Source organism: Sorex araneus, chromosome 5 (genome assembly GCF_027595985.1).
Source record: "Sorex araneus isolate mSorAra2 chromosome 5, mSorAra2.pri, whole genome shotgun sequence".
In the NCBI taxonomy this organism is placed as follows: Eukaryota; Metazoa; Chordata; class Mammalia; order Eulipotyphla; family Soricidae; genus Sorex; species Sorex araneus.
This window is the reverse complement of record NC_073306.1, coordinates 2,557,395-2,584,489: the sequence shown is the minus strand read 5'-3', so window position 1 is coordinate 2,584,489 and position 27,095 is coordinate 2,557,395. Positions and strand designations below refer to the sequence as shown.

Genomic DNA, 27,095 nt, shown 5'->3' with positions numbered 1-27,095 from the left:
GTGACCCTTCCCGCCGGAGTGACACTCCACTCCACTTCCTGCTGTCACTGGGCATGAGCAGACATGGAGGGTCCCTGCCACCTCCTCCAGCCTGGACACGTTCACCCCCGCCTTCCCGCACCGTCTTTCTAAACACCCAGCTTCCCAAAGCTCTGCGTGCAGTGAGCCCGTGCACTTCCTGTGTGGCTCTGCACTTCCTGCCATGCGGTCCTTAGACTCCCTGGATGGGGTCTCTGCGCTCCCTGCCACAGGGCCTTTGCATTTCTGGTGTGAGGTTGCTGCATTTCCTGCATGGGGTTCTAGCACTTCCTTTGTGGGGTCTCTGCATTTCCTGCCACCTTCCTGCCCTGGGGGCTTTGCACTTCCTGCCGCAGGGCCTATGTCCTTCCTCTGGGGTCTCTGCACGCCGTGCCGAGGCCCCTCGCATTCCCAGCCACCCTGTATGGGATATGCGGGAAACGCTCCCGGCCCTGGGCCCCTGGCGACAGTCCCACAAGCCGGTGTCCCAGTTGTGGGACTGCCTCTGGCCTCAGGCCTGTCCCCAGCACCTCTCCGCGCCCAGCCCAGGCCAGCGCTGGCACGCCGCGGCCACCCGATACCCTTTCGTTGGTTTTCATTTCAAATTTCCTCTTTGCGTTTGGGCGGCCTCTCGGGAATCTGGCGGGCCCTGTCGCCAGCCAAGTCCCGGCATGGGCTCCCGGCTCCTCCCAGCCGCGGCCCTGCCCGAGCCCGGCCCGCAGTGCCCCACCGGGCGTGCCTTGCCAACCCCCGGGCCTGCTCTGCTGCAGAGGGCCGGGTGGGGCTCAGCCCGGGAGAGCGGGGGTCCACCCAGGCTCGGGGCGGGGGTCCGCTCGGGGAGGGGTGCGGGAGAGCTGGGGTCCACTCGGGGCAGGGGCACGGCCGGGAGAGCTGGGGTCCTCCCGGGGCTGGGGTGCATCCCCCTTTCGGCTCTGCTCAGGCAGACACTCTGGGCTTGGGGCTGGACGCACAGAACCCTGCTTCCGGTGGCCCTGGCCTACCCCCTGACCTGTCCCCTCCCGCCCTTCCCAGACAGACTCGTGTGGGCTCAGCTCAGGGGCGTCTTCAAGTTCAGCTGCAGCTTCCTGAGCCCTGGGGAGATGGTAGGATGGTAGTACCAGTACCCCGGGAGGGGCTGCCTCTCAGCCTTTGTTCGGGGGCCAGCCCTGCCCCCCGCCAGCATTCCCCGATGTCACTCCGGGCCTTAAAAAGGTGTCAGAGGTGTTGGCCCTGAGTGAGCCGTGGAACGCTCCGGGCCGGAGCCGGCAGCCTGCGTCTGAGACTCAGTGGGGTGTAGGGGCCCCGAGTGGGGACTCCGCCAGCCTGGGGCCCAGCTGTTCTCGGGACCCGGAGAAACTACAGCCCGTGAGCCTGGCCACCCGCAGGCCAGGGGGAGCCCAGGGTGCACTCAGGAAACTTCTAGAACCAAGCAGGTGTGCCAGGCGCTTTGCAAACTCCCCTCGCTTCACGCCGCTGCTGAAGGGCTTAAGGGTGGGGAAACTGAGGCCCAGCCAACCTCAAGGGAGCGGCTGGTCTGGGGCCTGCTGAGGGGTGAGCGGGTGCTCCTGGTCAGGGCGGCTGTCCCTGGGAGGGCCGGATAACTGGGCTCAAGCGAGGCGGCATCTAGGTACAGGCCAGGCTGCAGCTGACCAGGGGGCAGCTGAACGACACCAGGCTACCCTGGGCCCTGCCCGCCTCGGGTGGGGTGAGTCGGGGAGCCGCACTGGGGAGCCAGCCTGCGCTGGGGGTCCGGGCAGGCCACCCGGGGGAGGGAATGCTGGGTGCGGGACAGGGAGAGCACGAGGGACACGGGCCGCCCAGCCGAGACGTCAGCTCCGCTCTTCCCGGGGACCCGGCCCTGTCTCTCCCCAGGCCCCTGCCAGAGCCCCCCACCCCGGGATCACTGCACACACCCTGTTTCTCGGCCACTGGGGAGTGTGGAACTTCCCGGGACACGGAGGCCTAGAAAGTTCTAGTCCTGCTGGCGGATGCACAGCCGGCCCGGAGGTGCAGGCCCAGCGGGCAGCTGCGGGCAGAGGGCGGGAGCCCGTGCCGTGGGCGCCCCCCCGGGGTCCTGCCCAACTTCAGTGTGTGACTGGGGTGGCAGGGCTGAAGGTGTCTTCGTGTCGGGGGCGGGGCTGACCTTTCACCCTGGCTCACCTGAGCAGCCACGACCGGTCCCGGTGCCACCCGGGTGCCAGGCCCGGCTCTCCAAGTGCCCGCCACGTCCCGTCCCCCCCCACGGTGCCCGGCCCTCACCTGGGCAGTAGCAGCGCAGCACCCCGGGCTGGATGAGGGAGGCGGGCACCGAGGCGTGGTCGAACAGGCAGCTGTAGTTGCTGCCCGCCTCCTGCCAGGGGCCCGTGATCAGGACCTTCACTCCGCCCTGCGGACGAGACGCGAGTCAGCAGTGCCCACCCCAACCCCCCCAGGACCCGAGCAGGCCGGAGGGGTCCCCGGGAGGACGTGTGGGGCGGGAGGGCCGGGAGAGGGAAGGAGGGTCGAGGAAGGCCGAGGGGGGAGAGGCCCGAGGTGGGACAGGGCTGGGCGGGCGTCCACCAGCTGGGGGCCACGTGCTCAAGGCCCCCACAGGTGGCACAGGGGGGCTCAGAGCCAGGAGGGGCTGCAGCGCCCCCCCAGGCCTCAAGCAGAAGCTCTTGCTCAGCTCTAGGACAGAGACCCCCATCCCCGCCCCAGACACAGCGAGCAAACTTGGAAAGGGACGGGCTGTGCAGCCGGCAGGGGCGTCCGCGGGGGAAAGGGGTCCCGTCCCCATGTCCCCTCTCTCTCTCTGGGGGCTCCCGTCCCCATGTCCCTCTCTCTCTGGGGGGCTCCCGTCCCCATGTCCCTCTCTCTCTGGGGGGCTCCCGTCCCCATGTCCCTCTCTTTCTGGGGCTCCCGTCCCCGTGTCCCCTCTCTCTCTGAGGGGCTCCCTTGCCGTGTCCCCTCTCTCTCTGGGGGTCCCGTCCCCCTGTCCCCTCTCTCTCTGGGGGGCTCCCTTGCCCGTGTCCCCTCTCTCTCTGGGGGGCTCCTGTCCCCGTGTCCCCTCTCTCTGGGGCTCCCGTCCCCGTGTCCCCTCTCTCTCTGGGGGGCTCCCGTCCCCGTGTCCCCTCTCTCTCTGGGGGTCCCGTCCCCGTGTCCCTCTCTCTCTGGGGGTCCTGTCCCCGTGTCCCCTCTCTCTCTGGGGGTCCCGTCCCTGTGTCCCCTCTCTCTCTGGGGGGCTCCCGTCCCGTCCCCCTGTCCCCTCTCTCTCTGGGGGGCTCCCGTCCCCGTGTCCCCTCTCTCTCTGGGGGTCCCGTCCCTGTGTCCCCTCTCTCTCTGGGGGTCCCGTCTCCCCCTCTCCCAGCACAGGTAGGGAGCTGGAGAACGACGAGGGGCTGGGCTCGGCACCCCCGCCCCTGCTGGCCAGCCCCGGCCCCATGCCCTCCCTGCCCTGGGCACGGCAGCAGGAGGGGCTGTTTCTGGAGCGCCCCGGCTGGCCGCTGTCCCCGGCCCGTGGGGGTCAGCCAGCGCCGACCTGGTGAGGACGCAGCCCATGCCCGCCCGTCGCTGTGCCTGGGGCCAGGGCAGGCTGCGGCCTCTCGACCCCGGGGGCCCCTCCTGGTGCCCGTGGCCCTAGGGGACGGCATGGGGGCGGGCTGTGCAGCGGGCAGCATGGCCCGCTGGTGCTGGGGGGACGGGCGAGGCTGGCCGAGGGCCCAGGCCCAGCGGCGGGAGTGGGGGAGGGGCGGCTTCTGGGGAACAAGGCGCTGCAGGACCGGGAACACCTCAGAGCGTCTCCATGGAAACGCCGCAGCACTGCAGCAGCCCGGGCACGGTTCCCATGGCAACGCCTGCAGGGCTGGAGTGGGCTGTGACGCAGGCGCCTGGGTGAGGCTGGCAGGCGGCGCTCTGCGGGCCGCGGGCACAACGCCACCTCGGGTCTCTGCCCCGCCAGCTGCCAGCCCGAACCCGGGTTCCCGAGGGCCCCGGGCAGAGCCGGGCCCCCCTGGGTGTGCCTGTCTGTCTGTGTCTGCGTGTGCAGGTGTGCCCGAGTGTGTGCGTACGTGCGCCTGTGTCTGTGTGGGTACATGTATGTATGTACCTGTGGGAGTGTACGTGTGAGTACAGGCAAGTGCTTGTGTGTTTATGTATGTTCTGATGTATATGCGAGCATATATGTGTCTATGCGAGCATGTATGTCTGTGTGAAAGTGCCTGTATGGTGCATGTATGTATGCCTGAACCTATGTATGTGTGTGCCTCCGTGTGCGTGTATGCATACACCTATGTGAGTGTGTGTCTATGTGAATGCATATCTGTATATGTCTGTGAATGTGTCTGCACATGTGTGTCTATGTCTGTGTGCCTGTATGGTGTGTGCATGTATGTGCATGCATGAACAGACGTGTGGACACATGTCTCGTGCGTGTGTGTGTGTGTGTGTGTGTGTGCTATGTCTGAGTGTGACTTGCTACCGCCAGACCTGAAGAGGCAGCCCGGGCCCCCTTGCAAGAGGCCTGGGAAGGAATGCTGCGGGGACCCCCCACCTCTGCAAAGGGGGCGTCTGGCACCCGGGGTCTCTGAGCTGGCTGCGCCAAGCACTGCTGGCTGGGCCTCACCCGCAGGGGGAGGGGCCGGGGGCGCCGTCCGCCTGTGCTGGGGGCAGCGGGTGCCAGTGCGGGCCCTCCGCGGTGCGCCCCCCCCCCCCAAGCCCGGCTGCTTTTGTTTCCCGGGCTGGAAGCCTCTGGAAGCCAGCGGGCAGCTCCCTCCTCTCCCGTTCCCATGCTGCCCCCGCGTGGCCGGCGGCCGCACCCACGCCCTCCTCCAGGAACGGTTTAGGGGTGGGGGGGCGGCCCCCACCCGGCTCGCACAGCTGCCGGGACGGCCCCCTGGTCTCGGGGCCACCCTGCCGCCTCCCACTGCAGATTCTGAGCCCCGAGAACCAGGCTTTGGAGGGTCCCCGGCCCGGCCCCGCCTCCTGGCCCCTCTCCTCACCCTCGGGGAGCAGGGGTGGGGGCAGCGCCTGGCAGCGTCCCCCTGGGGGGAGGGACAGAGCCGAACCCTTAACCGGCACCGGCTACTCGGCGTGGCCACGGGCAGGTGGGCGCTCCCCCGCAGAGGGAGGGGTGCAGGCCACACCACCACGGGGCGAGACCCCAAGGCGCCCTGGGCTCAGCGGGGACGGAGGGAAGGGGAGGCTTGCCTCAGGCGGGACCCCCGCCTGGCCCGATCTGTGCCTTGACCTCCATGTTTATGTGGGGAAACTGAGGTACATCACGGCCAGGACTGGCCCATGGGGGCCCCGGGACACCGGCCAGTCTCTTCGGGGGACCAAGCGGACAGAGAGGCTGACACTGGCTCAGAGACACAGCCCAAACTGTGCCTCTGTCCAGCTGCCGCTGACCCGGGTCAGGAGGGGTCTCTGTGGGGTCTCTTCGTGGCCCGGACAGTCCCGTGAGAGGTGGGTCTCTTGGGAGGCACCCCCGCGCGTCCCTGGCAGCGTCCCCAACCCTGGCTAAGGGAACAAGGGGGGTAAATGGGAGGCGGGGCTGGGGCTGCCCCCTGAGGAAGTGCAGGTGCCCGGGAATGGGCTGTTCCCCAGGCCACCAGGAGGGGGCGCACAGGGCATCGTCCACCTCCTGACCCTCCTGTCCACCCCTTGGAGAGCCCGGCCACCACCGCCAGGCCTGGGCTCGGGGGCAGGGGCGCTCAGGTAGGCACCCAGCCCAGGAAAACGAAGGCAGCTCCATGGGGGAGGGGCCTTGGTTCCATAGGGTCCACTGGGACACCCTGGAGGAGGGGGACCCACCCTCAGACCATGCCTCCTCCCTCTGACCTGCACAGACAGGGGAGGTCGGACCTAGGGGTGTGTGTGTGTGTGTGTGTGTGTGTGTGTGTGTGTGTGTGTGTGTGTGTGTGTGTGTGTGCGCGCGCGTGTGTGCGTACGGGAGCTCAGGGGCCAGTGTCAGCTGCTCTGGGCTCCTTCCCTGCCCACCGTCACCGAGTCCAAGCTGGGGCGTCGCACAGAGCCGGTCCCCACCCGCTAGGGGAACACAGCAGGGGGAGGGGACCGCGCCCACGCGCGAGGACAGGAAGGTGCTGTCCCCCGGGCCGCCAGCAGGGGGCGCGCTCAGGGGGGCGCTGGTCACTCCGGGCCCGGGCCCGGCTGGGCAGTGGCGGCGGGGCCGGGCGCGCGGCGGCTTACCTCGGGGTACGACCACTCGGGGGAGTAGTCGGTGACCATGAACACGCGTCCGGCCTGCAGCATGCTCAGGGCGCCCTGCGCGGACGCGGCCGACACCACCTCGGCCACGTGCATGTAGGCCATGGTGCCCGCGCCGGCGTCCGCCCCGGCCAGCGGCCCCTGCGGGGGGCTGCAGCAGGGGATGCACATCTCGGCCTGCGCGAAGGGCGCGCGCGCGCCGTCCTCCGCCTGCGACAGCGCCGCGCCGTCCCCGGCCACCAGCTGGTGCCCGTACAGGGAGCCGCCGCCGCCCTCCACGGAGATGAAGTCGTTGATCAGGTCGGAGAACTGGTTGCTGAAGGAGATGTCGAAGTGGTCCAGGCTGAGCTCCATGTTGGACGCGTGGCCCAGGCCCGGCTGGGCCACGGGGTACAGCCCCTGCACCACGCCCCCGGGGAGCACGGGCACGCCCCCCGCGCTGCGGATCACGCCCGGCGTCTCGGGCTGCAGGTAGTGCTCCGAGCCGCAGGCCTGCAGCCCCCCCGACTTGAGCAGCCCCTCGCCCCCCTCGGCCGCCTGCGAGGTCTCCATGGTGACCTCCCCTTCCGCCGCCGGCAGGGCCTGGAAGTTGGCCTGGAACTGCATGAGGTGGAGGGAGGAGCCCGACTCCAGCCGCGACTCCCCGTGCCCGCTGCAGGAGCTGGTCTGCGACGAGGCCTCCGTCTTCACCGTGGGCATCACGAAGGTGCCCCCCGAGTCAGCCAGCCCGCCGTGGGCGCCCTGCTCAAGGGGGAGGGGCTTGCTGGCGTCCTGCAGGAAGAAGCTGGGGGAGGGCGTCTGGTGCACGTGCGGGCTGTGGCCCGGCTGGCTGAAGCCGGACGCGTAGTCCTTGTTGGAGTCGATGGCGCTGAAGTCCATCTGCTCCAGCGTGGTGCTGGGGCTCAGGCCGCCCCCCGACGGCAGCAGGCCCGAGCCGGCCGTCAGCGTGAGGGAGCTGGACGCCGCCGCGGCCGTCGAGGGGGGGTAGCTGTCCCGGGCCAGCTGCTGCTCGAACGACGTGTCCTCCGTCTTGATCTCCTTGGCGAGGACGGCGGAGAAGCCGAAGCCCCTGTCCACGGGCGGCGAGTGCCGGACGCTCGGGGCCCCCAGCTCGGCCTTCAGGCCCCCGCCCCCGTACGTCTGGCCCTGCTTGGGGTTGTTGAGGAAACAGTCGGGGTCGAAGTTCATGGTGGTCTCCGGGATCTTCCGGCCCCCGTCCAGGGTGGTGGAGAGGACCAGCTCCTCGGACACGTTGGTGGACAGCATGGACAGGCTCTCCGAGCTGCCCGAGGTGGGGAAGGCGAACTTGTGGCCGTCGGAGCTCACGGCCAGGACGAGGCCCTGCGAGGCCTCGGCCGACAGGAGGTGGTGGTTGGGGCCGGCGGTGGGGGACATGGTGTACACGGCCTCGCTGGTCACCTCCGACATGAACACGGTGGCGCTCTGCGACAGGCTGCCCATCACGGAGGCCACGGCCATGCTGGACACGCCGGTGACCACGGGGCTGTCCACCATGTCCGGGTCGCTGTTGAGGCCGCTGCTGATGGACACCGGGGAGCTCTGCGTGGTGTCAGGCACCTCCACCTGGTTGGTGGACGACACCTCGGTGCTGTTCTGGTGCAGCAGCGCGGGCTTGGCCACTTTGCCGTTCCTCTTCTCGCGGCCCTTGCCGTGGCCCGGCTCGTGCCGGCCTTCCGACACGTCATTGTGCTGCACCTCTGCGTGGCCCCCGTAGCCCCCCGCCCGCGGCTCCACCTTCGGCGAGATGATCCGGTGTTTGGCACTGTTGCATTTGTGGTGCACACTGCTGCCTGCTCCTGCGGAGAACCACACGGGCGCGCGCACACACACACACACGCATCGGGCACGCACACACACACACATACACATGTGTATACATGTGCACACACGGACATGCATCAGGCACGCACACATATGCACACGTGCATACACGCATGTACAATGGACACATGTGCATCAGGCACGCACATGCATGCACATGCACACACATGCACATGTACACACAGATCAGGTGCACACACATACACACGCACACACATGCATGCACACGTGCACACATGGACACACATATATCAGGCACGCATATATATGCACACACATCATGTGGACACACATGCACACATATACACGTGCATACATACACATAGGTGTAGGTACACACATGTTTATATATACATATAGATACACACATACATGGACACATACATACACATGCACACACAAACAGGTTCACACATGTATGCACACACACAAAAACAAATGCATACACATCCGCACAAACAGGCACACACGTGCGCAGTCAGGATGGGGTGGTGGGGGGGTGTCCCCAGCAGGGGCCCCTCGCTGGCCCGTCCCCCCCACCCTGAACCCGAGACACTCACTGACCCTTTCAAGCCTCCCCAGGAGCGGACAGAGAGAGACCCCCTGCACCCCCTCTCAGAGATGGACCCCGTCTCGGAAAGGCCCCTGGGGGTGCAGCCCAGGGCTGGGGCCCGGAACAGCTCTGGCCTCAGTGTCAGAGGCCCCGACACCCGCCCTCTCGGGCGCTGGGCCGGGCAGAGCCCGGGCAGGGCCGGGACCTGGGCTGGGCAGCGCCGGAGGGCCGAGGGCCGCGTCCTGCCAACAGCTGCGGCTGTTCTCTTGGCACCGCTGCCGGGGCCCCCCTCACCCCCAGGGTCCCCCCTCTCCTCGCCCCCACTCGGGGTCCCTGCCCCCTCACTCCCCCTGGGCCCGGCCCCGCCCCCACGCCCTTCCCTGCTCCCCGGCTGCGTGTCCGGCACCGAGAGCCGGCAGAGGAAGCGCTCAGCGGGGGACACGGGACACGGCCAGTCTCCAGGGGACCGGGGCGCCCCTGCTTCGGGTGAGCCCCCTCCATGGGTGGGCTCCCCAGGAGCCAGGCCCCTCCCGGGGACACTGCACGGGGCTCTGACTCCCCGAGGGGGTCTCCCTGGAAATGCCTTCCTCCTCTCCCCGGCCCGTCACCTCGGACCGCGAGCTGCGTGAGAGCCAGGCCCAGCCCGCAGCCCCCCGGCCCCCGGCCCCCGGCCCCAGCCGGCCGCGCTCACCCAGGCTGCCGGTGCAGAGGCAGTTGTGCGTGCGGGGCTGCGGCTTGCTCTGGTGGCTGTCCAGGATCTGCTGCACCAGCTGCTCCACCGAGAAGCCCGAGCTGCTGCCGCCGTTCGTGCAGGTCCACTTGATGCCGTGGACTGCGGGGAGAGGGGCGTCAGGGCCGGGGGCCGGGGCTGCGGGGAGGGGCGTCGGGGGCCCGGGGACAGGAGGGGGCGTCAGGGGCCCCGGGACTTCGGGGAAGGGGTGTCAGGGGCCCTGGGGAGCAGAGGGGCCTCAGAGGTGCGGGCCCCCGGGACGCACCATGCCCACACAGACTGCAGAGAAAGGCAGGGTGCATGGACCCCCTGTACCTGCCACACGGCACACACCAGCCTCTGTGTGTACATACATGAGTCACGGCACACACCGGCCTTTGTGCGCACATCCGTGTGCATGTGTTGTCTTCGTGCGTGCCCCAGGCTCTTCCCCCCACACTGCACGTGTCACCTCTGTGCAGACACGCTCCCTCACACGTGTGCGTGTTCCCTTGCACCACCTCACGGGGGCATGTGCGTGTCTGGTGTCTCACGCTTATCCCCAGGATCCTCACGATGAGCCCTGGGTCCCCCTGAACTTGTTGGAGCCTGGGGTTCAGGCCGCGTGTCACCATGTCACGCTCTAGAGTCACGCGCACGTAGCCTGTGTGTGACGGGAGAGTCCCGACCCTAGTGAGCAGTGCTGTGACTCACTTACACATGCACAGGCTGTGTTTCATACGGTCACACTGTGTGCACGCTACACACTACAATCATGCAAGGCTGTATCTCTGCTGGACTGTCATGTTGCGTGTATACCGTATACACGCATGTGCCATACATGTGCACACATGACGTACCATCTACCACAGGGTCACACAGGAGGACATGCTACGTTCGTATGACACGGCTATCCGGGCACACGCTCTATGACATGCTGTACGTGCTGGAGCAGAAGGCACACTCACGCCGCACTGTGTGGGGGCTGCAGCACACTGGTGTGTGACTGTGTGGGGGTTGTTGTAGCGACACTGATGTGCAACTGTGACTCTGTGGATTGTTGTAGCTACATGGATGCTGACACTGTGTGTGGCTGTAGCTACACCGATGTTCGGCTGTGTGTGGTTGTAGCTACACCGAAGTGCGTCTGTGTGTGGTTGTAGCTACACCGATGTGCGGCTGTGTGTGTGTGGCTGTAGCTACACTGATGTGCGTCTGTGGGTGGCTGTAGCTACACCGATGTGTGGCTGTGTGTGGGTGGCTGTAGCTACACCGATGGGCGGCTGTGTGTGGCTGTAGCTACACTGATGTGCGGCTGTGTGCGGGTGGCTGTAGCTACACCTATGTGTGGCTGTGTGTAGGTGGCTGTAGCTACACCAATGTGTGGCTGTGTGTGTGACTATAGCTACACTGATATGCAGCTGTGTGTGGGCGGCTGTAGCTACACCAATGTGCGGCTGTGTGTGTGTGGCTGTAGCTACACTGATGTGCGGCTGTGTGTGTGTGGCTGTAGCTACACCGATGTGCGGCTGTGTGTGTGTGGCTGTAGCTACACTGATGTGCGTCTGTGTGTGGCTGTAGCTACACTGATGTGCGGCTGTGTGTGGGTGGCTGTAGCTACACTGCGAATGACACTGTGTGGGGGTCACTGTAGTCACACTGCGCTGTGTCCAGTCTGTACCTGTGTCCCTACCGCGTGTGGTGACACTGTATATCCGAAGTATTTTCACGCTGTTCTTGTATTAAAGTCCCTGCTTGCTAGGTCACATGGTTGGACACCCCCAGGGACAGAACTGACACCCGCCAACAGTGGCGCTGGCACCGCGGTGATGACGGGGCCTGTCTGTGGCCAGGGCAAGGAGACTTCTGGGGTGAGTCCTGGTGACTCGCCTCTCTCAGGCGGGGGCGCCCCGCAGCGATGCTGAGGGAAAGAGCTGGACGGTCAGTCCGGGGGGGGGGGGAAACGCCTGCCTGCACACAGCTGGGTGGGACCCCCAGCACCCCACAGGGCCCCCCCGTACCTGCCAGGAGTCAGCCCTGAGCACAGAGCCAGGAGTCAGCCCTGAGCACCACCAAGCAACCAGCAAGTCCCAGGAGAGCTAAGGTTACCCTGATGCCCGCCTCAGCCTCGGCCATGCAGTGCTCAGAGGCGAGCACTGCCTGAGAGTCTCCATCCTGCAGACGTCAGGGCGTCCACGCGGGGCCTCGCTGCAGACCCAGAGCCGGTGCTCCGGGGTCCCCGACTGGCAATGGGGAGACACCGGCCACTGCGGGGGGGGAGCGAGCAGGGCCTTTCCGAGCCCGCCCTGTCCACGCGCCACCTGGGGCCCTGACATCGTCATGAAGGTCATGGAACAAAAGCCGGTGAGGGGCGGGCGGGGCCGAGAATCCCGCACGCCTGGTGCCAGCCCCGCCGTCTGGCGCCCGGGGGCCGAGCCAGCACCCCCCCGCCCCGGGCAGCGGCTGTCAGCGCTGAATATCAAACACCGCCAGGACGCGAGCGCCACGCTCCGCTCCCGCGCTCGCCGTGAATCAGCGGGAAGGAGAGGCCGGGGGAGGCGCCGGGCGAAGGCGGGTAATAAAAACCGATAATAAAACCCGCACCCGGCCGGGGAATAAGAACCCGCCCTGGACACGCGGGGAGGCCGGGCCGGGAGCCAGGGGAGACGAGGGGCAGCGCCGGGCCCACTCTGCTCCCTGGACCTCGGCGGGGGCTCGGGGCAGGTCAGGCCACAGCCACCTCGGCCAGGAAGGCCTCCTGGGCTCTTGGGGCTCCCTGGGTGCCCGGAGGGGGCCGGGGTGGGGCGGGCTGTGGCCGGCATCTGCAGGAGCACTGGCCTCCGAGCCCAGGCTGCGGCGACGGTGGTCCCTGCGTGGATGGGCCCAGGGAAGAGTCGACGCCAATGACCCCGTGCAGGGCAGTGGCCCTCGAGTGACAGTGAGGAATGGCCCGAAACCAAGGCCTGAGGCCGGGCTCGGGGATGGGGGCACGGACTCCCCGAGGGGCACTGTCTGCGGGAGAGTGTGACCCCCTCGCTCCAGGGCATGCACGCATGCACGCACACACACACACACACACACACACATACACATGCACACACACACATGCACACACACACACACACACACACACACACACACACACACACTGCATGCGGCCCTCAGCAGAGAGGGGAGGCCGGAGGGTGTGTGGAGACCTCGGGGGCGGCCCTGCCCCTCCCGGGGTCGTGGGGGGCCAAGGCTCGTGCGTTTTCAGAGACGGGGTTCGGGGAGGCGGTGAGGGTGGAGGGAGCCCTCGGGGCCCGGATCTGACAGGACTCGTGTCCTTCTGGGGGACCCCTGGAGCGAGGCCCCCGTCAGCCCTGTGAGCACCCGGCAAGCACTGAGCACGGTGGGGCGAGCACCCACTACGGTACCTGTCAACTCTCACTTGATGGCCCCCCGCTCCAGGCCCCGGGAGACCCTCATCTGCCTTCCCTGTGCTCCCCACGTGTGTTTGCATGTGTGTCTGTCTGTCTCTGTGTGTTTGTGTCTGTGTGTGTCCCTGTTTGTGTATGTGTCTATGTGTTTGTGTGTACATGTGTATCTGTCTCTGTGTCTGTGTGTGTCCACGTTTGTGTGTGTCTGTGTATGTGTGTACGTGTGTGTCTGTATGTGTTTGTGTGTCTGTGTGCACGTGTGTGTATGTGTCTGTGTGTGTCCATGTTTGTGTGTGTCTGTGTATGTGTGTACATGTGTGTGTCTGTATGTGTTTGTGTGTCTGTGTGCACATGTGTGTATGTGTCTGTGTGTGTTCATGTGTGTCTGTGTACGTGTCTTTGTGTGTTTGTGGGGGGGTACATAGGAGTCAGGACCCTCCCCCTTTTAAATCTCACCTTTCCTCCCAACCCGGTGCACTGCCTCCTCCTTCTGGAAGCCTTCCTGGCCACACTAGCTCTGGGCCCCAGGCCAGGCGAGGCGTCTGCAGATGCCGAGGGGCTGGCAGCCCTGGGTGCTCCCGACAGGGGGGGGACATGCGTGCAGGGGGGTCTCGGCCACCCCCTCTCCAGCATGGCCCTGCCTGCCGCCCATGGTGCCCCTCCCCTGGCCGGAGCAGGCCTCCACGGACCCACTTCCACCGGGACCAGAGCCACCACACGACGCGGCCCAGACCCACGCGTTCGCCGGGTTCCCCGAAGCAGAAGGGCGCAGGAGGGACGCACAGCCTGGGGACTCGGCCGAGCCCTGCAGGCCTCGAGGTCAAGGTCAAACCACTCCCAGGGCTGGGACTGCGGCTGCGGTGGCTAGGAGCCCGGGGGGCAGCGGACAGGGCGGGGGCTGCTGACCTCACTGGCCAGGGGGCCCTGGCCCTGGAAGGAGGGCGGGGAGGGAGGCAGGGGAGGAGTGAGAGGGCTCGGCTTTCCGGGGGCTGGGAGAGAGCAGCGGGGCAGCCGGCAGCTGGCCGGCGTGTCCCCAGGCCCTCCCCGGAGAGCCGGGGCCGCCCGGGGAAGTGGGTGCAGAGCGAGCTGGCAGGGTGCGTGGGTTTCTGGACTCACCCAGCAGTGCTCAGGAGTGACTCCTGACTGTGCTCAGGGCGCTCCTGGCGGTGCTCGGGGACCCAGATGGGATGTCGGGGATCAAACCCGGGGGAGCCGCGAGGAAGGACAGTGCCCTCCCCGCTGCACTATCTCCGGGTCCCTGTGCTCTCTCCCTGGCATCTGGAACTTTCTATAGAAGATGGGGGGTGACACCTGGCTGTGGGACGGGTGGGGACTCTGAGTCCCAGGACTCTGAGTCCCAGAGGAGCACGCAGAGCTCTGGGGGACAGAGTGACAGTCACCCTAAGCTCGGCCGCCTCCTCTGCACCTCCAGGCGCCAAGGACGGAGTCCAGGCCCCTTGCTCGCCTGCTGGGCCCGTCCCCAGCTCGGGGGCGGGGGCTTTGCAGAGCAAAGGGTGGCCCTGGGCACAGTGGGCAGCAGGCAGGACAAAGGGCAGACGGGGACCTGCAGGGCCTGTGGGCGGCAGGCGGGCGCCCCCCTCCCCCGGCTCACACACGCACTGCTGGTGGCCTTCGCTCCTTCCCTCCCTGCAAGGACCGCCTCTGGGACAGACCCTCAGGGCGGCCAGCAGGGGGCCCCGGGGTTGGAGCCCCCAAAGGAGAATCCTCTCTCCCTGAGGGGATGCCCCGGGCCCAAGTTTCTAGGAGGGCAAGGCACACCCCTGGACTGTGTTGCCATCTGCAGGGGTGTGGGGACGAGCAGGTGACGGGCATGGTGGGGACACAGAGCTGCCACTGGGGTCGCGGCCCCTCCCGTGCTCGCGAGGGGCAGCCGTCCAACTTGGGGTGCCCGTCAGGACGCTCTGGAGACGGTGGGGGGGCCCAACCGGGGAGTGGCCACACGCTGCTGGCAGCTGAGAGCCCCTGGATTCCAGAGGGCACACGGCAGCCGTCTCCATGGCAACCAAGTTGCAGGAAGCAGCAGCCTGGGTTTAATTTCCACGGGTGCCTGGTCGACGGGAACGTGGACCCGCTCTGGATCCGGGGATCAACCGATGCTTGTCCTCGCCTGACCCCCGTTTCCCCCACCACCCACGTGGCCTCCGCCGCCTGGCTTGGAATGTTCTGGAACATGGGCGTGCTGACTCTCCCTTTCCATCTTCTCCCGGGGAGGGCACCCTGGGAAAAGGCAGGAGCTGGGCACAGGCCGGGCAGCTGTCCACTCAGCCCACACGGGGACTGCTCAGCCCCACCACCCGCATTCACACTTACACACTCAGACACACACACCACACACAATGACACAGTACTCACACGTGCATGTGAGTGTGTGTGTAACTAGGATGTGAAGCACGCATGTGTGTCAGTGTGCGTGTGTGCGCATGTGTATGTCAGTGTGCACATGTATGCAAGTGTACATATGTACGTGACAGGGATGTGGGAGCATGTATGCAAGTGTGCACATGTGTGTCAGTGTGCATATGCATGGGAGTTTGCACATGTGCATGACAGAAATATGGGAATGTGTGAGCGTGCACGTGTGTCAGTATGCACATGTATGCAAGTGTGCACATGTGCACACCAGGGATATGGGAGCGTGTATGTGAGTGTGTGCGTGTGTGTCAGTGTGTGCATGTATGTGAGTGCGTGTGTGTGCATGACAGGGATGTGGGAGCATGTATGTGAGTGAGAGTGTGTGTATAAGAGCACATGCATGTGTGAGTACTGTGTGTCAGTGCATATGGACGTGTGTGTATGAGTGTGTCTGAGTGTGTAAATGCAGGTGGGGGCATAGAGGTGCACATGAGAGTGTATAGGTATACGTGAGCACATGAGTGTAAATGTGCATATGCTTATATATCTTTACATGTATGCATGTGAGAGTATGCATGTATATGTATAGGTGAGTTGTGTGTATGTATGTCTAGTATATGTATGAATATATATGTATGCATGTGTACTATGTGACTGTATATTATGAGTGTGTATAAATATGTGAATACATAGAGTGCATATGTAATTAGGTTGCATAAGCAGACATATGTCATTAGGTATGTATGTAAATGCATGTGTGGTATGTAATTAGGTATAAGCATGCATGTGCACATATGCAATTAAGTATATGTAGGTATGTGTGCATGAATGTGATCAGGCATGAGTGTTGTGTATACATGTGTGAGTGTACATGTGACCAGGTATGTTTGAGTGTATATGTGACTAGATATGGGCATGCATGTGTGCATGTATGTAATCAGGCATGAGTGTTATATGTACCATGTGTCCAGGTATGTCTGAATGCATACACACTAGGTGCATATAAACATGTATGGGAATAGGTGTGAGTATGTGTGCATGCATGAGTGCGTGTACATGAGATTAGGTCTGTGTGCATGTATATAATTAGGAATGAATGTGCATGTGCATATGTGTGATTAGGTATGTGTGTATATATGGGTGCATAAACATGTAACCAGGTATGTGTATGCATGTATCTGTGATTAGGTATGTGTGTTAGTGTGTTCTGACCATGGCAGGCCCCAGAACAACAACAAAAGCAGGATCAGAGTGCCAGCTCCGGGAGTCGCCTGGAACAAGCTGCCGTGGAGCCGCCTGCCCAGACTCTGGCCCTGGGGGGCTGGGGGGGTCGGTCAGGGTGGGGAGGACCCAGTTCCCTCCCTGCAAACACTTCAGAGCAAAAGGCAGTTTCCAACAGTTTCTACTGACACTTCCCCTCCCCAATGCTTTTTCCCCTCCCCACAGCTGCGTGTGTATGTGCATGTGTGTGTATGTGAATGTGCGTGTGCATGTACATGTGTGTACGTGTGTGAATGTGTGTATGTGTGAGAATGTGCATGTGCATGTGTGTACGTGTGTGTATGTGTGAGAATGTGCATGTGTGTATGTGTGTGTACATGTATGTGCATGTGTGTACATGTGTGTGCATGTGCACGCCTGTGCATGCCCCGGGGAAACAGCTCTGAGACTTGCTCTGCCAGAGGCCCCCTTGTGACAGCACAGCTGCTGGCCCTGTCTGGGCGACATCAGGTGACACCTGGCAGGGCGGAGTGAGCCACCCGCCCCTCCCGCGGACCCCAGCAGCCCCCTGAAACCAGCTCGGAGCCCCAGACAGGCCCACGTGATCCCCAGCACCGCGGCCCCGCGGCCCAGGCCGCGCTGCCGCCACTGGCCACCAGGTGGCGCGAGGGCACCAGGAACCGGGCTGGGCGCGCGCCGCCCGTGTTGATTATTTCTCGCCGTCTCTGATCACCAGGATCACAATCTCAGCAACAACCAAACACAAATAAACGCCTCCCTCTCTCCGCGCGCCGTCTTTGTCTGGGAAATTAGCAGAAAACAACAGGCCCAGAGCCGACGCCATGGGCGGCCCGCGGGGGACAGCAGGGCCCCGGGCGCGGACCCCGGGGGGCGCACGGGGCGAGGAGGGGGCTGGGCTCTGCGGGCCTCGGCCGCACACAGTGGGCGCCTCCCGGCCCGCAGGGCCCCACGCCCGCCCCCACCGGGCGTCCACCCGCTCCACGCAGCAGCCCGGCCGCCCTGCGGGGCCACACCGGCTCCCGCGGCTCCTGCGGGGGCTCGGGGGGCGCCTGGCGTGGGCCGGGCAGGGCCACTCCTCCCCGGAGGACGAGAGGGTGGCCCAGGGAGGTCAGGCGACCCAGGGGCTCCCGGGCCCCCCAGGTCGGCACTGCCCCACCCAGAGCTCGCTCGCTCGGCCCCTCACCCGCGGGTGCATCTCGGGGTCACGTGGCTCCTAGGCCAGCTTTGCACTCTGGGGCCCAGAGAGGGGCCGGGGCCGAGACAGGGCAGCCAGCCCCGGGGGGGCTCGGAGGGGCCCCGCCGCCTCACGCAGGCCGGGGTAGGGAGGGGCAGGAGGCCCTGAGCTGACCGGGCAGGGAGCCCCGAGGCAGGGCTGGTCGGTGGGTCCCTCTCCACGGCATGTGTGCATGCGTGTGTGTGTCGTGTGTGTACACGTGTGTACATGCCCGGGCCCTGTCTTCTCTGGGGAGCTCTGTTGTCACCCAGCTGCGTGCTGACCGGCTGCGCTGGAACAGCCCGGAAAGTGCCGGAATGTGCAGGCCGGGGCACGCTGCCCCACGCTCACGATTTCTGTGCCACCTGGTCTGGGGCCTGAGGGCGAGGGCCCTGCGCCTCCTGCCCCGCCCCTCGGCCCGCGGGACGCACTGCACACTCTGTCCCCACTGTGTGCTCCCTCCCCCACCCCTCGGCCCTCGGGACGCACTGCACAACTCTGTCCCCACTGTGTGCTCGCCTGGTGGTGCTTCCCGCCGGACGGCACTTCCCAGACTCCCCTGCAGTGGCCCCGGGCCCGACACCCAAGTAGGGTGCTGTGTGCAGTCCTCAGAGGGGAGAAGGGCCTCCACTCTCTCCCCTCCTGCTCCTGCTGGCTGGGATGCAGCTGCAAGGGCAGGAGCCAGGGCAGCCCCCGGGGGCCACCGAGAGAGGGCCATGCTCGGGAGCGGCAGGGCAGGTGGCCGCTGTAGCCTGCGTGCTGACCTCTGACCCTGGGCCCTGAGCCGCTGTGTGGAAGGGAGGACCCCTTGGTCTCTCCTGTCACTGGCCCGCGGTGGCTGCAGAGGGACCAGCAGGCCGGGAGGCATCTCTGGCCACCTCCTGGGGTCCCTGCCAGAGCGCTGGGCGCCTTCCCCGTCTCTGTCCTCGCCGGAAGCGCGAGGAGCACGCGGGTTCAAGGGACCTGGAGGGCACGGGGGGCGCGGCTGTGCCCTGGCTCTGAAGTCGGCCTCGGTGGGAGCCGGGGGCACGCGCACCCCCTCCTGCGCCAGGTGAGGCCGAGGCTGCGGGCAGGTCCCCCCATTTTGATGAACCCCCGGTAGGGCAGAGGAACCCGGAAACATCCGGAAACAGCGTGAAGCCTCGGCAGGCTCACGTGGGAACGTGTCAGCTCCAGTCCCGGTGGCGGCTGTGTCTGGGGCGCACCCCTGCTCCCGCCCCAGCACACAGAGGGGGGTCCCGCGCGTGGACCCCCCCCCCCCCCGCTGGCTCCGGGTTCTGGCCAGAGACCAGCAGATCTGTGAGCCAGGGGTGGGTCTGTGGGGTGCCGGGCGTGTACATGGCTGTCTCGCTGCAGCTGCCAGGACCCCTAAGCCTCACAGCCCCCTGGCCTGGTTTCTCCCCTGCACCCGGGGCTCAGTCCCTCCGGGACCCTGGGGAGGGGGACAGAGACATCCTGGGTGCCGGCCAGGGGGCAGGGCGGGGTGCTGTGGGGAGGCAGCGCGGCCAGCCGGCGTGGACACTCAGTCCTCCTGCACACCAGAGGGGTGAGGGTCCCACAGGCCCTGCCCCTGCCTGGCTCTAGCTGGGCAGTAGCAAGGCCAGCTGCTCCCCCACACCGTCTCCTGTCCCCCATGGCCAGGTGTGAGCTGGGGGTCAGTTCAGGCCGGGCTCCCGGGGGCACCTCCCGCCCAGAGCCCCACTTCCAGCCGTGACTGGATGGTCGAGGGGACACCCCAAGGAGCGGCTCTCGGTCACTGCTGGGCTGCCCTGGCCCTCTGCCTCCTGACGGATGGTTCTGGAAGCACAGATGGCAACTACAGCGTCTGGCTCAGGCACCGCCCGGGGGGCCAGGCCTGCCCGCCCCCGCCCCCGCCTCCGCCCCCGCCCCCACCGTCCGGCTGTCCGGGTCTCGGCGGGGCGGCCCCGCTGCCCGCCGGCCACTCACACATGGGCTTCAGCTGCCCGATGAGCTCCTCCTTGGTCCATTTCGCCCACTCCTTCTTGTCGGTGTTGATGGAGCAGAGGATGGGTCCGCACGGCTTGCCGCAGTCCTCGATGGCCGGGACGTTCAGGTAGTGCACCAGCACGATGTCGGGGTTCTGCGGGCACAGCAGGGGGCGGCCGAGTTACCGCGCGGGGGTCCCCCAAGAGCACCTGCCTCGGGGGCACTCACTGGCCTCCCCACGGCTGACCCGGGGCAGGGGCCCTCTCCCCGCTCTGCACCTGGGGCTCCTCGTCCTGGCTCGGGGATGCACCCAAAGGTGTCCCCAGCCCCCTGCTTGCTCCCCTGGGATGCGGACCGCCCACTGCCCAGGGGCAGCATCCCCCCCCCTGCCTTGCACGCAGCCCAGGCTCCCCCAGAACCCGACGCCTCTTTGGAGCTTAAGGATGAAGCCGGCTCTGTGGGGCCAAGGGGCACCGGGGCGACCCCGAGCGGCTCTGCTGACTCGGGCGGGCCGCTGCCCCCAGCCCCAGCCCCAGTGTCCCCAGCAGCTGGGGGCCGGGGGGCAGCAGCGTCCCTGCAGTCGGCACAGCCTGGGGGCCACCGAAACCCTAAGGCCGATGGGGCCGGGAGAAATCAAGCACAAGCCAGGGCAGGACCCGCCCGAAGGTCCAGCAACGGACGTGGACCCGGCTAGAGGCGCAGGGCGGCGGGCGGGGCGGGGCGGGGGCTGGGCAGTCAGAGGGCGGAGGCCCGATGGTCTCGTACTCCCGGAACAGAGAGCAGACGGCCCGGGCCATGGCCGACCCTCGCTGTCACCAGCCAGGGGCGGTGGGAAGGGTGACACGGGACGGAGGCTGGAGGTCGCGCAGGCACTCTGGGGGCGGCAGGACGCGGTCACTTTGTACGTCGGTAACCGAGGACTCCCGCACAATCCTAACCCAGAGCACAATAAACAAACAAGCAAACACAATCGACCCCAGGCTGAGAGTCGATCTCTGCAGTGGCCCCTGCGGCTCAGTTCTTTGGCAAGGGAGCACTCCCTGGTCCAGGAGCCTGCATCCTCCTCCAGGAAGCTTTCCTAGATATCTCCTTCCCCCCGCCAGGGCAGACAGTGCATGTCTGTGCACCTACGTGCATGTCCTTGATTTATTTCCTTGAGCACAGGAACTCCGGCAGTGACGGCGCATGGGGGTTTGTGTAGCCACAACCTGGCAGAGGTACAAGTGCTCCACGGTATACCTGTGTCCCCCTGGCTCTGGGGGTGTCTGCGGAGGAGGCGGCGGGGAGACTGACCCTTGGCAGTGAGGGGTGTGGAGGACATGGGGGGACCCGCAGGGGGCAGACCCAAGTGGGGTAGACGGAGGTAACAGACCCTGGGTGGGGGTAGAGGGGGGGTAACAGACCCTGGGTGGGGTAGACGGGGGGGTAACAGACCCTGAGTGCGGAGTAGATGGGGGGGGGCAGATCCTGCTGGGGTCTCCCCTTCCCCAGCACCCAGGAAGCTGCTTCTGAAGAGAGGCCCAGCCCCCCGCTTCCGAGGCACAGTGCTCGCCCCGGCCGGGCTTCAGGTGTCCGGGACGGGGGGGAAGGGGTCGGGGGAGGCCCCGGCCGCGGGCTGCCGGGTGAGGGGCCGGCGGGCGGGGGTGGGCCCCGGCGGAGGGGGCCGCACACTTTCAGCTCCGTCAGCGCTAAGTGGTCGATGAATCAGGGTGGCGTGGGGCCGCTCCTTCCTGGCTCGCTCATTAATCTCGTGCCAGTTCTCATGAAAAATGAAGGCGCGGGGCTGGCGGCGGGGAGGCGCGTGGTCCCGGGAGCACCCCCGTCCCTCCCGGTGCCCGCCCCGGCCACGGCAGGCAGGGCAAGCCGCCACCAGCCTCCCGGGAGGCTCCGGTGCTCCCTTGGCACCCCCCGTGCCTTCCCCGCGTTCCCGGTCTGCTGGTCAGCGGCAGCGCATGGGCACCGGGCACACGGTGGGCGAGAGCTGGGACACGGCCGTGCCCAGCTGGCACGGGAGAGAGGAGCAACTGGGGGGCTGGGGGGGCCAGGTGCCCAGGCCTCCTGGCAGGCACAAACCCGCGTGGGGGCGGGGCGCCCTCTGCCTGGGGGGAGGTGTGAGGTGGGGGCAGGGAGACCCCAGGCGGGTCCGAGTTCCAGCCTGTTCCCTGTCCCCAGGCTTTCCGGGGCCCACCCGGGCCGGGAGCGGAGACCCCAAGCAGAGGAGGACGTGGATGAACTGGCCCCCCCAGAGGTCAGAGGCAGGGAGGGGGCGCCTTACTGTCACCACTCCGACTCTCAGCGGGCACCCACCTGCCCTTGCCGGGGAGGGGGCTGGGGCCGGCAGGGGATCCAGGTTCCACCCGCCCAGGGCCCTGTGGGAACCTTTGTAATTTGAGCCAATTGAAAACATGAACACACACACACACACACACACACACACACACACACTAAGGTCACAGACAGAACCCCGCCGGGTCCCCCCAGATCTGCCAGGACCCCTGACTCAGGGCCGCGTGTGGCCTGAGAGTCCAGGGAGCTGGCTGGGTCCTGGGTGGGCACGGGCACCCCGGCCTGGCAGTGGGCACCCCGTGTGGCTGTCAGGACCCCCTCCATGGTTGGGTCAAGCCCGGGGTGGGCGCCAGCCTGGAGCTGAGTGTCTGGGGAGTCGGGGGCCGGCCGGATTCCCCGGAGAGAGCTAAGAGAAGGGAACGGGGCGGGGGCAGTGCCAAGCGGTACTTGCAACGCTCGGTGCCAGGCGTGGGGGGCAGCTCCCCCACCCGGCTTCCTTCCCGGTGCTCCGAGGGGCTGGGGTACAGGGCAGTGCCCTCTTGTAGCCGTGCCGGGGGCGACCGGGCTGCCCTCCCTGCGGGGGCGCAGAGGCAGCTGCCCTGGGGAGCTCAGCTCGGCCCCCTTGAGGGGCTCCTGCGGCGGGGAGGCGAGACTCGAGGGGGTGCTGAGGTGGCTGCCAGGCCCTGCCCCTCGACTGGCGTCACCGTGAGGCGCAGCCGCCCGGTGTGGGCGTCCAGAGCCACCTGCTGGCCGGGGGCCGGGGGCTGGGCTGGCTAGCTTGGTCCTCCCGACTGGGCCGGGCACTGCGGCAGAAACCACAGATGACACCCGGTTCCCGCCCAGACAAGCTGCCTGCTGCCGGCCCGGCTTTCCAGAAGCTTCTGACCCAGCCCGGCTCCAGCCTGACAGTTGTCACTGCAGAGACCAGATGCACCTGGACAGCTGCCGGCCGGGGCACTCCGGGCCAGCCGTCACCTTATTTAGAGAGCGCCCAAGCGAGCTGGGGGGAGAGGGCGGAGGGGAGAGCAGATGGCACGAGGCTCGTCCGGGTAACTGCAGCAGGTGGGTGGGGACGGGCCACGGGAGGTCAGTGTCGGCGACGTGAGTGGCAGGTGGGCCCGGCGGGGGCGGGGAGGGGAGGCCCACACAAAGGCCCAGCATGGAGGTCTGGAGCGAGAGCACGGCGGGGAGGGCGTTTGCCTTACACACGGCTGACCCGGGTTCGATTCCCAGCATCCCATAGGGTCCCCGAGACACCACCAGGAGTGATTCCTGAGTGCAGAGCCAGGAGTGACCCCTGAGCATCGCCGGGTGTGACCCCCCCCCAAATAAAAATAAGGCCCAGAATGGGAGTGCTGCGGGAAGACACCCGGTTGCCAAGGGCCCCACGGAGAGGCTGAGCCCGGCGAGGTGGGCCGGGCAGGGGCACCGCAGCCCCCGAGTCCTGGCCTGGGCCGTGGGCGCAGCGGCCGGGGAGGTGCCCGGAGAGCAGGGGACACAGTGGGACTCGCACTGTCGATGGGGGGGGGGGGGGACAAAGGGTGAGAAGGGGCGGCCTTCCCACGGCTCCCGAGACTCAGGGTTGGGGGGCGCCTGAGCCCGCAGGGAGGGGTGCCAGCCCCCGCACGCGGTGGGCAGAGACGGTGCCAGGAGCAGGAAGAGATGGTTTGCGACGGGAGGACGCAGGGTGCGGGCAGAGCTGGCAGGGACTAAGGGGAGGGCAGCCTGGACGCGGGGCCATGGGCACAGCCTGCCGGTGCCTCCGATGCCCCATCTCTGCCCGGCGCAGGGCGGTCACTCAGGACGGCCAGTCAGGGCCCTGCGTGCTCGGGCCCCGGGATTTGTGAGTCAGTCGCGGTCAGAGACACTCAGGGGTGATCCCTGGACTTGGCCACGCCCCGGGCGGAGGCAGGGACCCGCGTGCTGTCCTGCTAGCCTGGGGCCCGCGTGGCGCAGCCCGGGGCTTCCGAGGGCACCGAGTGCCCACACATGCGGCCTGAGAAGGACGCTGAGGTGGAGGAGGAGAGCAGAGCGGAGAGAACAGGTCTGCGTGCCCCCGGGGGCCTGGATCCAGCCGGGCCTGCAGGCCAACCTCCTGGACGCTTCAGTAACCTGAACCCCGATTTCCTCTTGCCCCGGTCACTGCGGGATGAATGTCTGGTTGCACCAACCAAGAACGAGCACCAGCTGTCCTGCTTTCATCGTGTCCCTCCTCTGGCCACTGGCGTCCCCGGACACGTCACCACCACCACCAAGACCACCGAAGGCCGCACACTCAGCAGCTGCCCGCCGGACCCTCACGGCGGCCGCTCCACGCCAGGAGACGAGCCCGGGTCTGAGCGGGCGCGAGCTCTGGGCAAGCCCCGCAGGCCCACACAGGGCCGGGGCAGGACCCACTCAGGAGAGCAGCCCAGGTGCCACCGAGATGCCACTCCCGGGCAGCGCCCAGACCCAGGAAGGGGCAGACTCGAGGGGGTGGGGTCGCCCACCCCTGGCGGCTGCCCCCCGGGCCCCTTCCTCCCCGGGCCGCGTGCCCGGGTTGGTGCCCGAGACACAGGCGCTCACTCCCCTCCCGGCTCCTGTCCAAGGCACAGTTCCTCAAGACGGGGACCCTCCCCGGCGAGTGTCACAGGTGATTTTCAAACGCTGAGGCATCTGCTCCGCCCAGTGCTCTGCGGTGCCAGGCCCGTCCCGGCCCGCCCACGTGGGCACCCACGCTGCCGACAGCGTCCTGGCCCCCTGCCAAGAGCCGGAAGGAGACGAAACTGCGTTTCTTGAAAGCCAGTGTCATCCGAGCGTCCCGGCTGGCGACAGCCCGCCCGCCTCGCCATCCACCGGGAACTGGGGGGCTCTCCCGCCCCAGCCTGCGGGGTTCCAGCCCCCCGTGGACGCGCTGCGCCACGACCCCACCTCTCGGAGCCCCTGGGAGGCCTTTGCCCCCCACAGCGGGCTCGGGGGGTGTGGGATTTGGGGCTCATCCATCCCGCCCCCTCCACAGCTGCAACTCCCCGAGTGTCTGCACGGGGTGGGGAGGGGCCAGGCGCCCCCTGAGCCTCCTGGGGTTCAGAACCAGTCTGGAGCCAGGGTGGCTGGGGGGTGGGGCGGGGGCTCCGCCGGGTCACCTGATGGCGCTCTGGGGTGCTCCAAGAGGGAGGTCAGTGAGTGTCCTCGGGCTGACGGGGAGCGCTCTGCTAGAGCCAGGGACCCCCAAGTTTCTGGGGACCGTGGGGCGGGCGGGCTGGCAGGCCAGAGGGCGCTGAGGTTTGGCCATAGAGAGCAGGGGCCGCGATCGTACTGCCGGGGGCGGTGGTCTTAAACGTGACCCCACACCCAGCTAACGAGGTGTTTCCCTCTCGGGCTGCCGGGGGCCTGGGGCAGACGCCAGCTGTAGCTCGGGGTGACGCTGTAGCTTGCTGTGACCGCGGGGAAGCCCGAGGGCGCCCCCAGGGGTGCTCAGCCTCCTCCCAACCTTGTGCTGGAAAGAGGGATGAGACCCCTGTGGAGACCCGGATGGGGGGCTGGGCCAGGGCTGAGGGGGACGCGGGGCACAGGGAGGCAGGGCCGGCGGGGAGCAGGAGGGTGACGAGTGGCCCTCCCTGGCCGGAACAGGCCACTATCTTTCTTAGCTTTCTCCTTCTTTAAGAAAACTGGCCAGGGGGGCTGGAGCAATAGCACAGTGGGGAGGGTGTTTGCCTTACACGCAGCCGACCCGGGTTCAATTCCCAGCATCCCATATGGTCCCCTGAGCACCGCCAGGGGTGATTCCTGAGTGCAGAGCCAGGAGTGACCCCTGTGCATCGCTGGGTGTGACCCAAAAAGCAAAAAAAAAAAAGGAAAGAAAGAAAGAAAGAAAGAAGGAAAGAAGGAAAGATGGAAGGAAAGAAAGAAAGAAAGAAAGAAAGAAGAAGGAAAGATGGAAAGAAAGACAGAAAGAAAGAGAGAGAGAAAGAAAGAAAGAAAGAAAGAAAGAAAGAAAGAAAGAAAAGAAAAGAAAGAAAGAAAGAAAGAAAGAAAGAAAGAAAGAAAGAAAGAAAGAAAGAAAGAAAGAAAGAAAGAAAGAAAGAAAGAAAAGAAAGACAGACAATGGACCAGCTCGGAGACACTGAGCTGTCCCGGGAAGCCCAATCTCTGGGCTGACATCTCTGGAACCTTCTTAGCATGGGGTGGGCTGCGAGCCCCAGTCCCCCGCTGCCCCGACATCCTCATCATAATAAACGGCTCCCCGCTGCGCTCGGAGAGGCCCCAGAGCTGGATCCCCCAGTCCCCTGCTCCTGGGGCGCACGGCCACACGTGTGCCCCCCACCTCCTGGTCCCACAGCGCCGCAGCCCCGGGAGCAGACAGACCGGGAGGTGGCCAGGAAGCCCACTGAGCTTGAGAGGGAGCAGCGACACAGGCCCGGCGACCCCCAGCAGCCCCCCCCCCTCCCGTGAGGCTGTCAGCAGCCCCCTGTCAGATCAGTGTGGGGGCAGCAATACTGCGAGAAAGATCCTGGGCCTGCTGGGGGGTGGGGGGCGGCAGCTGTGCCTTTGCCGGAGGGAAGGTCCCGGTGGGGGCGGGGCTCCTGTGGACCCTGCACGCCTGAGGGGCTGCATCAGGAGCGACTCTGAGTCACCGCGCGGAAACTAAGGTCCGAGACACACCGGCCGGCCGCCGACGCCCGCTCTGCTCTGCCCCTTGGTCTCTCCGATGGCGGGGGGGGGGGCGCGGGGGGGCGCCCGACACTCCTGCTGTGTTGGCCGGGCTGCGGGGACCCCAGAGCAGCGCCGTCAGGCCGACACAGGCCCCACAAGAGGGGTGCGGCTGGGTCAGGCTCCTGGACCCGCTCCCGCCTCTTGGCTGCCTCGCCCCTGCCCTGCCTCGGGGACAGGAAACAAGGGCCTGGGGGCCCCTGAGGACAAGGGCTGTTTGGTTTATTTAAGGAGAGAGGGAGCGGGTCCCCCCACGCACCTCCCGGGGCTCCGCGTGGGGCCCGCATCTAGGAGAGATTCCAGCTGGGCGGGGTGGGAAGATGCCTCTCACGGGTAGACTCACCTCCTCACTCAGCTACCCGACACCTCGCACCCGCCCGCTCGCCCTCCTGCTCCCCGACCGTCCCCCAGCACTGACTGACTCACTGACCTACTCACCCCCACTCGCCAGCCCACCCCGACTGTCTCCCTCCCACTCACCTACTTACCCATCCCTGACCAGCACACACTCACTGACCCTCACTCTCACACCCTCATTCACACACACCCTCATTCACACCCTCACGCTCACACACTCTCACACACCCACACACTCTCTCA

General features: G+C 66.5%; 1 protein-coding gene across 2 annotated transcripts in view; it reads right to left on the bottom strand.

The window, feature by feature from the left end:
* Window positions 1–27,095, bottom strand: part of CAMTA1 (calmodulin binding transcription activator 1) — a 497,436-nt gene that overhangs the window by 55,703 nt on the left and 414,638 nt on the right. For both annotated transcript variants that reach the window (XM_055137552.1, XM_055137555.1), the window contains exons 7-10: window positions 19,521–19,674; window positions 9,309–9,449; window positions 6,205–8,039; window positions 2,278–2,404 (exon numbers count right to left, since the gene is read on the bottom strand). In XM_055137552.1, coding sequence (XP_054993527.1) covers window positions 2,278–2,404; window positions 6,205–8,039; window positions 9,309–9,449; window positions 19,521–19,674 — 2,257 coding nt within the window. The remainder of the gene's footprint in view (window positions 1–2,277; window positions 2,405–6,204; window positions 8,040–9,308; window positions 9,450–19,520; window positions 19,675–27,095) is intronic.